Genomic DNA, 10,000 nt, shown 5'->3' on the forward strand with positions numbered 1-10,000 from the left:
AATGTAAACGGTGGTGGTGGAACGAAGAGTTAAGTGGTGTGTTAAAATAGAAGGGACTATTTGAATTGAATGGAATTTGATGTGGTGACGGGGAAAAAAGATGTTGGTGTTGGTGTGTTTTGGTGCAGGGGGATGTGTGGGTTGTGGGTGCCAGCGTGGGAGCTGGCTTTTGTCGGGCTCCCGGGGTAGCGACCCGGGGTTTTGACATGTAATGGGGGTGTCTCGGTGTGTAGCTAGGAACTGATGTGTGGGGTTGTTCCTGGGGGGAATGGTGGGTAAGTGGCACTTCCTGTCTCGTGGTGATGCCAGTCAAGCTATGTGAGAGAGCTGGGAAGACGTGTGTATAGCTAGGAGCGCAGCTACCGCTGGGAGCTATGAGAATGAGCCGTGAATAAAAGCCTGTACCAACTACAAGTCTCCTGGTTCCTGGACGAATACCTGAATCGTTACAATACCGTTAGATAACGTAAATGGTCTGCCATGTTATGAGCGTCACGTTAAATGTATGGTATCTAATGTATACAGTTACGTGTGTCTATTAACATTATTGAAATATCATAAAGTAACGCTATTTTCTGATAATTTGCTAAACTATTACTTGCTATCTGTTAGCATTGGTTGCTTAACGAATTTCTTATTGGTGTTATTCCGGTTGGAAGTATTAGTGTTCTTATTATCCGATGTATATCGTCTATCTTCCTCGAAATGGGCTATAGTTTAGAAAACGGAGGGCGTGAGAGCATGCAAAAAGACTTGAAATTGTTTTTTCAGACCATAAACTCATTTGGAAAGCGTTTATTTAAGACATAGACCGAGAGAGAAGTTGGCTCGTTTCCGATAGAGTTGAATGCATGTTCCTGGGGAGTGCCATACAAACTGCGCCCCCCATTGGCCATGCGAAAGAATGCAATTTCCGCATAGGCTTCAAAAAGAGGGAGGTTGAATTGGGCACTGGTCGTAATGCATGAAGGCATGCAGCAGAGCCCAGCTGTACCTTGTCGTAATGCCTGAAGGCGTGCAGCAGCGAGGGGAAGTTGTGGAAGTTGACCTTCTTGAGGTGATGTCGCACGGCACTGACCAGGCTGCGCTGACGCTCCCGGCCTCTCTGGTACTGCCCCGGCTCAGCCCAGTGGATCAGGTCTCCAGCGCCTGTGGAGGAAGAAGGCAACCCATTGTTTGCTGGCTTGAACTACTGTATAAAGCTTCACATTAGTGTATTTTTTGAATCCACACCATTATTGACACCTACTTAAAGGGATAGTTCTGTATTTAGAACTCTGGGCCCAAATAACATTTTCAGTCATGATCCCTATGAGAAGAAGCCATGAGTTCGCTAGCCGCCTGCTCTGCCCAGCCAGTTTCCTGCAGCCTCCCACTCTACTGCAATAGAATACAGCAGGGGTTCCCAAACTTGTGCATGCTGCGGGCCACTTTGAAATCTGAAAATCTTCTGGGGCCCAACCAACCCTTTAATCACAAATCTGATCAACACACAAGACTAAGATGATGTTTGGTGCGTTATTTAGCCCCTTCCCGACAAGTGATACCAATGGATGCCTTAGGTCAGGGATACTCAACTTGCTTTGCCCGGGGGACACTTTCGTGAAATGATAGAAGGCCAGGGGCCAGTTAATAAACAATCAATATAAATTTTTCTGTAGCGGATTGTAGGTGTCAGACGGAGTTTAGTCTGACAATGTTGTGCACACCGGATAGTTACTTAGGTTAAGTACATACATAAGTGCCTGGGTAGCGAGCAGACGGCGGTATTTGACAATTTAGCAGCTAAATCATAGATTATTGAAAGATATTCCATATTCCAGACTGAAATGCTGTGTGAATGTGAGTATTGGCCAGAATTACATGAACATTTGGACACTTATTCAGCGGGTATCTTGCATGTTGCGTTCAGGTGCACTGTAAAAAAAAAAAAAAAAATTGTGCAATTCCATCGAGGGCCGCATGTGGCCCGCAGGCCGCCAGTTGAGTATCACTGCCTTAGGTCTTCTATTTTCTTCTGATAACAGGATCTCCACTGTAGCTTTAAAAATGACTCTGCTACAGCCATTTGATTACCTGCGAAAGTCGTGAGTGTTGGCAGACCACTCGCGGCCCACCTGCAGTACCTCCACGGCCCACTAGTGGGCTGCAGCCCACAGTTTGGGAATCACTGGAATACAGAACTATCCCTTTAAATATTTAGCCTAGGAAGGAGAGTCTGTCTTATGTAGCAAGAAAAAAATTATACCAAATTCATCTGGTGGCAAGACAAGTCCAAAGCTGTGATCCGGGGGAAGATTCAAGGTGTTTGCTATACTGAAAAGATGAGAGTTTTATGAGAATATTAAAGAAAGTGTGAGTTAGTCAAATATAAGTAAGAGTAGTCAAAGTACATGGAAAATATAGACATTGAGCCAACTTACAGGCTGTTCACTTCGCCAACTTGTGTCTGTGTCTTTTCCCTGAAGTTATTACATCTCTTACGAACAATCTTTGCATTGTAACCCCTACGGTGAAATAATATTAATACAAATGAGGAATTTTAAAATGAGCTTGTTGACAGTTGGTAACAGATGTTCTTCTGCCGTATGTCTTTAGAAATGCAGCTCTGTTGTGTCGAGCCTTGGTTGATCAAATTAGACTAGAACCTCTTTATTTAAGAAGATATTTGATAATGACCTTTCGGTAATTATTATTACATTTTTATTTATTTAAAAAAATTATACATAGTGTTTTGGAAATGAACTCTTCAAATACTTAAAGGCCGGCTTTACCGTGGGGAATATGAATATATATTAATTCTTAAAAAATATTAAATTTCGAATCCGTTGAAATTTTTGAAATTGCTTGTTCACAGCCAGAGAAAAAAAAAAAAAAAAAAAAAAAAAAAAGGGCCAGGTGACGCGTTTCGACGCGAAACGCGTCACCTGGCCCAATTTTTTTTTTTTTTTTTTTTTTTCTCTGGCTGTGAACAAGCAATTTCAAAAATTTCAACGGATTCGAAATTTAATATTTTTTAAGAATTAATATATATTCATATTCCCCACGGTAAAGCCGGCCTTTAAGTTTGACTCTGGTTCATTTAAATTTAATGATCTAAGTCTCTATCTATCTATCTATAAGTGATCTAAGTGTTTTTCCACTTACGCCTGTGTGTCGCCCAACCATCGGAGAGATCCGGCGACGTTGCTGCCATCATTTAAATGAGGAGTGGAGATCCCAAACCGGCTTTCTTTACCACAGTGACTCCAGTTGTACTTCCTGTCAATTCGCTCGCCTGGGGCACATAGAGTGATGTGATTATGGGGAAGGGAACAGGTGACATTTAAAAATATTTAACGATGTTCATCAAATAAATAAATAGGTAAATCAACTAAAATAAATGTTGAAAAAAAAGACATAAAATGTAAAATTATGCAAATCAGCTGCTGTGAGTACTTGTCACATCCAGTAGGTGTTCAGTATAAATGACTTGCAAGTATAGCCACACACTCACAAATCAAGTAGAGTGAGAATGAATATCACAGTGGTTTTGAACTAGAATTTTCGTGCGCTGTGCACGCTCAATCCTATGGTGGAGACTCTGGAGACAATGAACCGCCGAAAGATTCTTCTTTTTCTGAATTTTACGGCGGTTGACATAAGTGTTGCATTACCACCGCCCACCAAAAGATCCCACGCTCCACGAAAGATCAGATGATGTCACAATGTCGAGATCAGCCAATGATGTCATCATCAGTGATGTCACAACACTGGTCATCTATCTATCTATCTATCTATCTATCTATCTATCTATCTATCTATCTATCATCAGTATAAATGGGAGCTAGGGCTCTGTCTGTCTGTTTCTCTGTCTGTCCCACTGATGACATCATCAGGTATGTCATAAACCACTGATGACATCAGTCCCACTGATGATAACGTCATCAGTGATGATGTCATCAGTCTGAGGATCACGGGAGAGGCTGAGAAGGCTCATTGGAGAGACTGAGGGAGAGAGAGGAGAGGAGGAGAGGGAGGGAGAGAGAGAGAGGGAGAGAGAGGGGTAGAGACTGAGGGAGAGAGAGAGACTGAGGGAGACATGCGCCAATAGGGCAGGCAAGGCCGCATAGCAAAATCGTGAGTCAAAACGTGACCACAACCATGACAGACGTCATAGACACTGATGATGTCATAAACGTAAACAAAATCATGATTCAAATCATAACTTCACCCATCCATATCAAGACTAGAGTGACATCAACATTATGACATCATGAGTGATGTCACAGACACTGATGTCATGAACGTGGCAAAAATTGTCACAGACACTAATCATGGTATAACGTGACTGATCAATTGTTCAAATTGTCAGCAAAATCGTGACAGATGTTGATCAAAACAGACACCGCACACACACGCACACACACACACACACACACACACACACACACACACACACACACACACACACACACACACACACACACACACACACACACACATAAATAAACCTAACCTCAGATGATCCCTGTGCAGACAAAGTAAATGTTCACCCCTCTTACCAACAAAATATGAGTTGTGGCTGAGAATATAAGCCTGGTGTCTCTCCTGAGCCTCCCTCTCCACCTCCTCTGCTGTTTTAGGAGGCCTGATAATCCCACGTACATCTGAGCCTTGACACAAAGGAACACATAAGGAGCTCATTTCAAGAATAAGATGGAAATAAGCTCATTTGAACCGAAGTGACTCCTACTCCTAAATATTTGATAACAGATTAAAACTAGAACGACCGCACCGCGGATTTATGCCTCCGCCATTAGTTCATTATTGAGTCCAAATCGCCATTTGAGGCAAATTGGAAGAAATTCCGTCAAGGCGCTCCTGAGATGTTGTGTTACAAGTCAAGTCAAGTCAAGTCAAATTTTATTTATATAGCACCTTTCATACACAAAGGCAATTCAAGGTGCTTTACAAAAAAATAATCGAAAAAACAAGCAGCAAAGCAATGCACATATAAAAAAACACATAAAAAACACAGCCGACAGTTTTAGTTAAAATATATACTCAAATTAACAAACATGAAACATTATTTCTGTTTTAAATAAGTTACAAGGCACTCTTCAGTATTATTATTACATGTACAGTCCATTTGTTGGAAATGTACAGGAAAAATCTTTTTAAAATTACAGGCCGAGAGAGGCAGTAGTTTAGTAGCAGTTAAAAGCAAGAGTAAACATAAAGGTCTTTAGCTTCGATTTAAAAATAGGCAGAGTAGGGGCAGATCTAATGTGTTCAGGGAGTTTGTTCCAGTTATGAGAGGCATAGTGGGAGAACGCGGCTTCACCATGTTTAGATTTGGTCCTTGGGACAATTAGTAGACCAGTGCCTGAAGATCTCAGGGATCTGGATGGTTCATAGTGTAGAAGCATTTCAGAGATGTAGTGTGGGCCTGACCCGTTGAGAGATTTGTAAACTATTAGCAGAATTTTAAAGTCTATTCTAAGATTTACTGGCAGCCAATGCAGGGATTTGAGAACTGGTGTAATGTGTTCAGCTTTCTTGGTTCTTGTTAGAACTCTAGCAGCCGCATTCTGAATGAGCTGAAGTTGTTTAACAGCTTTTTTGGGAAGACCATTGAAAAGACTGTTGCAGTAGTCTAGCCTGCTAGAAATGAAAGCATGAATTAGTTTTTCAAGATCTTGTTTGGACATATAGCCTCTAATCCTTGCTATATTTTTTAGATGATAGAAGGCAGATTTTCTTATAAGCTTGATGTGGGAGTTGAAATTTAGATCAGAGTCAATAATAATGCCAAGATTTTTTACCTGGTCCTTTGGCTTCAGAGATAGGGATTCGAGGTGAGCAGTAACTTTGAGCCTATCTTCTTTTTTGCCGAAGACAATTATCTCTGTTTTGTCTTTATTAAGTTGGAGAAAATTCTGGCACATCCAATCATTAATTTGCGCAAGGCACTGACACAGTGACTCTATGGGGGCATAGTCATCCGATGAGAGGGCTATGTAGAGTTGGGTGTCATCTGCATAGCTATGATAAGCTATTTTGTTTTTTTGCATAATTAGGCCCAGAGAGAGCATATAAAGGTTAAACAGGACAGGACCTAAAATTGATCCTTGGGGTACCCCACATGTCATTTTGGTTTGGTCAGATGTGTAGTTGCCAATGGAGACAAAGTAGTTCCTGTCTTGCAGATAAGATCTGAACCACTCTAGGACCGTGCCGGAAAGCCCGACCCAGTTTTCCAGTCTGTCCAATAGAATTTCGTGGTCAACCGTATCAAAGGCAGCGCTGAGGTCTAGTAACACTAAGATTGAGATTTTACCTGAATCAGTGTTCATTCGGATGTCATTTATAACTCTGATAAGCGCAGTTTCGGTGCTATGATGGGGTCGGAAGCCTGATTGGAAAGGATCTAGGAGGTCATTGGAGGATAGAAAGGTATTGAGTTGTTGGTAGACAGTTTTTTCGAGTATTTTGCTAATAAAGGGAAGATTTGATATTGGTCTGTAATTGCTGATTATAGAGGGGTCGAGGCTACGCTTCTTTAGCAAGGGCTTAACAACTGCAGTTTTTAGAGATTTTGGGAAAATGCCTGTAAGAAGAGAGGTATTAATTATCTTCAGTATGTCGGTCGCCAGGCAACTGTAGACATTTTTTAGAAAGCTTGTTGGCAGGGTGTCTAGGCAACACGATGAGGATTTAAGGCCTCGTATCGTTTCTTCTAGTTTCTTGTGGTCAATGACATTGAACTGAGTCATGTTAATTAAGCACCTATTCTGTGGGTGCGGCGGAGCCACATTTGTTCTTGATGTGGAAATAGTTAGTCTGATATTTATAATTTTATCCCTAAAGAAGGTCGCAAATTCATTGCATTTGACATTGGATAGAAGATCAGGGGCAATTTGTGGGGGGGGGTTTGTCAGCCTGTCAACAGTGGCAAAAAGAGTGCGAGCGTCATTGGTGTTTTTGCTGATAATGTCGGAGAAGAAGAATTTTCTGGAATTTTTTAGTTCCTGGTTGTAGGAGTGAAGACTATTTTTATAGATGTCATAATCGATGTGAAGTTTAGTTTTCCGCCATTTGCGCTCGGCTTTCCTACAATCTCTTTTTTTGTTATTTACAGAGGGAGCGTTTCTCCATGGTGCTTTTTTCTTACCGGAGATTAGTTTAGATCTAATGGGAGCTACAGCATCAATAGCCTTTAGGGTTTTAGAATTGAAGTTATCTAGGAGATCATTGACAGAGGCTGAGGAGAGGGAAGGGGCCAGCGAGAAAGCCTCCATGAACCGTGTGCTAGTACTCTCGTTGATGTAACGCTTTTTGATGGTTTTTGACCGAGTAAGAGCGATAGGGGTGATCTTGAGTTCAAGAAAAATACAGAGATGGTCGGACAGAGCAACATCACTAGCTGAAAGAAACGATGACTCAAAGCCCTTGGTGATAAATAAATCTAGGGTATGGCCTCGATTGTGAGTGGGCCCAGAGACATGTTGTAACAGGTCAAAAGTGTCAAGGAGGTTATTCAATTCTTTGGCATTATTATCATTGGGGTTGTCAATATGAATATTAAAATCTCCTGCAATAGTTAAACAGTCATGTTCTATGGAGATTATAGAAAGGAGTTCTGAAAATTCATCAAAAAAACTACTAGAGTACTTAGGTGGTCTGTATATAATCAGTAGTAAAATAGAGGGAGAGCACTTCAGAACAGCGGCCAGATATTCAAATGATGAAAAGTCGCCAAACGATACCTGCTTGCATTGAAAAGCATCAGAGAAAATAATAGCTACTCCTCCCCCTTTCTTACCGACTCTGGGGGCGTCAATGTAGTTAAAGTTAGGTGGGGCTGACTCATTAAGAACATATTCCCTGTTGTTTAGATCAAGCCAGGTCTCTGTGAGGAACATGAGGTCCAGTTTATGACTCGTAATCAGATCGTTTATTAGAAGCGACTTGCTTACAAGTGACCTAATATTTAGCAGTGCAGCCTTGATAGCTGCACTGCTAGGTTGAATTTGTAAATGCTTTTCAGAGTGTCCCTGGAGAACAGATACTAGGCTTGGTCCTGGAACAGGACGTGCTGAGAGATAATCTTTGTTTGTTCTGTAGCTAATCAGGGTGGGGATAGTTATCGTTTCATGATCCTCTGTGACCTTGTTTTTGGGGCAGAAAATGCTTTTTTCTTCAGTTTTCCCCTTTGGGGCGGGCAGGGAGATTGAGGGAAGGGTGAGCGGGTGGGAGGGGGAGGTGGTTTTGAGGGTGGGGGGTCGGAACAAGGAGGTCTTGGGGGTGGGGAGGAGCGAGGGGGTCTTTGGGGTGGGGAGGAGCAGGGGGTGCTGGAGCGAGGGGGTCTTTGGGATGGGGGGGGGCGAGGAGGGGGAGATGTTGAGGGTGGGGAGGAGCAGGGGGCGCTGGCTATTCTGGCGTGAGTCTGTTCAGCCAGTGTGTTCATGACAGATGGAGAGGGCTGATTAGCCAGTTCTTTTAGGCCAGGAGTCTGTTCGGCCAGTGTGTTCATGACAGATGGAGAGGGCTGATTAGCCAGTTCTTTTAGGCCAGGCGGGGGGGTGCACTGCAGGCTAGCTAGTCCAGCGTCAGCCCGCTCAAACAGTTTGTTGGAGGTGCGGAGCGGGCTAGCTAGACTAACATTAACCTCCTCAATTAGCTTGTTCATGCCAGCTGAGAATGGCAGTAGGTGGAGGGAGGGGGAAAGGGAGGAGGGCGATGAGAGGGAGGTGGAGGAGTGGAGGGGGGGGGAAAATGAGGTCTCCAAGGAAACAGCTGGGGGGGCGTCGCTCCCCGCCGGGTAAACACCTGGGGGGGCGTCGCTCTCCGCCGGGTCATCAGGCCGTTGAGCTGCGGTGGGGGGCGAGAAGAGGGAGGTGGGAGAGTGGAGGGGAGGGGGAAAGAGTGGGGAAGGGGGGGTGGAGGAGAAAGGGGGGGTGGAAGAGAGGAGGGGAGGGGAGAAGATGAAGTCGTCGTCGTTTGGTGGAGCGTTGACCAGTTGAGCCACGGCGTCGACCTGTAGAGCCAGGACAGCGGCTGCCGGATGTGTGGCGTTGGTCAGTTGGGCCGGGGCGGCGGCAGGAGGTGGGGCGTCTTTGGTCAGTTGGGCCGGGGCGGCGGCAGGAGGTGGGGCGGCGACCTGTAGAGCCGGAGGTGTGGCGACTGCCGGAGGTGTGGCGTCATTGGTCAGTTGGGCAGGGTCGGCAGCTGGGCCGGAAGCTGCGTCGATCTGAGCATGGTCAGTGGCTGCAGGTGGAGCAGGGCTGGAGGAGAGCTCTGTGGCCGCTGCGTCAGGCTGTCTGTCTTGGGGAGGCTTTAGAGGGATCTTGACCTTGTAATAGTCCACCGTGTATAGTAGATTAGAACTCAGTAAAGCCTCGCCAGCACTATTGAGATAGCGCCCGTCCGTAGTGAAGAGGTGCTCACGCTGCCAGAACAAATTAAAATTCTCAATAAAGTTTACTTTATGTAGTGGGCAGGCGGTGGAAAGCCATGAGCTTAGGCCTAGTAGTCTGCTGAAGCGGTTCGTGCCCTGAGATGGTAAAGGACCACTGATAAAAGCCTCAATGTTTAGAGAGGCTAGTATATTCAGCAAATTGGTAAAATCAGATTTAAGTTTCTCTGATTCTTGCTTATAAATAACATTTTTTCCAATGTGCAGGATCACCCTAGTCACAGCTTTGTGAGATGTAAGTAGCTCTGTGATTTTTCCTGTTATGTCAGAGATTGCGTCTTGAGGGAAGCAGTATGTTTTGGAGTTTCTCCAACTCCTGATGTTTTTCACTGTATAATCTCCTACTCCTACTATCAGGGTTGTTATGGCTTGGGTGTCCTTGGGCTTTGAGACAGTGTTTCTTCCCTGAGGCCTTGTGCTAGCGCTAGCCTGATTTTCCCTCTCATGGAGCTGGGCAGCTATGTCAGCTGGAGGTGATCGAAGCAGGCCAAAACGATTCTCAAGTTGCAATTCCATTAGCGGAGGAGGGGGGGCTGTTCC

At 44.3% G+C, this 10,000-nt stretch overlaps 1 protein-coding gene across 1 annotated transcript in view; it reads right to left on the minus strand.

Annotated features, from left to right (window-relative positions):
• Positions 1–10,000, minus strand: part of efhb (EF-hand domain family, member B) — a gene marked incomplete at both ends in the record, with an annotated part of 29,255 nt that overhangs the window by 15,285 nt on the left and 3,970 nt on the right. The window contains 4 exons of the mRNA XM_083632411.1: positions 995–1,149; positions 2,249–2,316; positions 3,148–3,277; positions 4,545–4,655. Of these exons, the coding sequence (XP_083488537.1) occupies positions 995–1,149; positions 2,249–2,316; positions 3,148–3,277; positions 4,545–4,655 (464 nt within the window). The remainder of the gene's footprint in view (positions 1–994; positions 1,150–2,248; positions 2,317–3,147; positions 3,278–4,544; positions 4,656–10,000) is intronic.

This window comes from Poromitra crassiceps (genome assembly GCF_964638095.1).
Source record: "Poromitra crassiceps genome assembly, chromosome: 1".
In the NCBI taxonomy this organism is placed as follows: Eukaryota; Metazoa; Chordata; class Actinopteri; order Beryciformes; family Melamphaidae; genus Poromitra; species Poromitra crassiceps.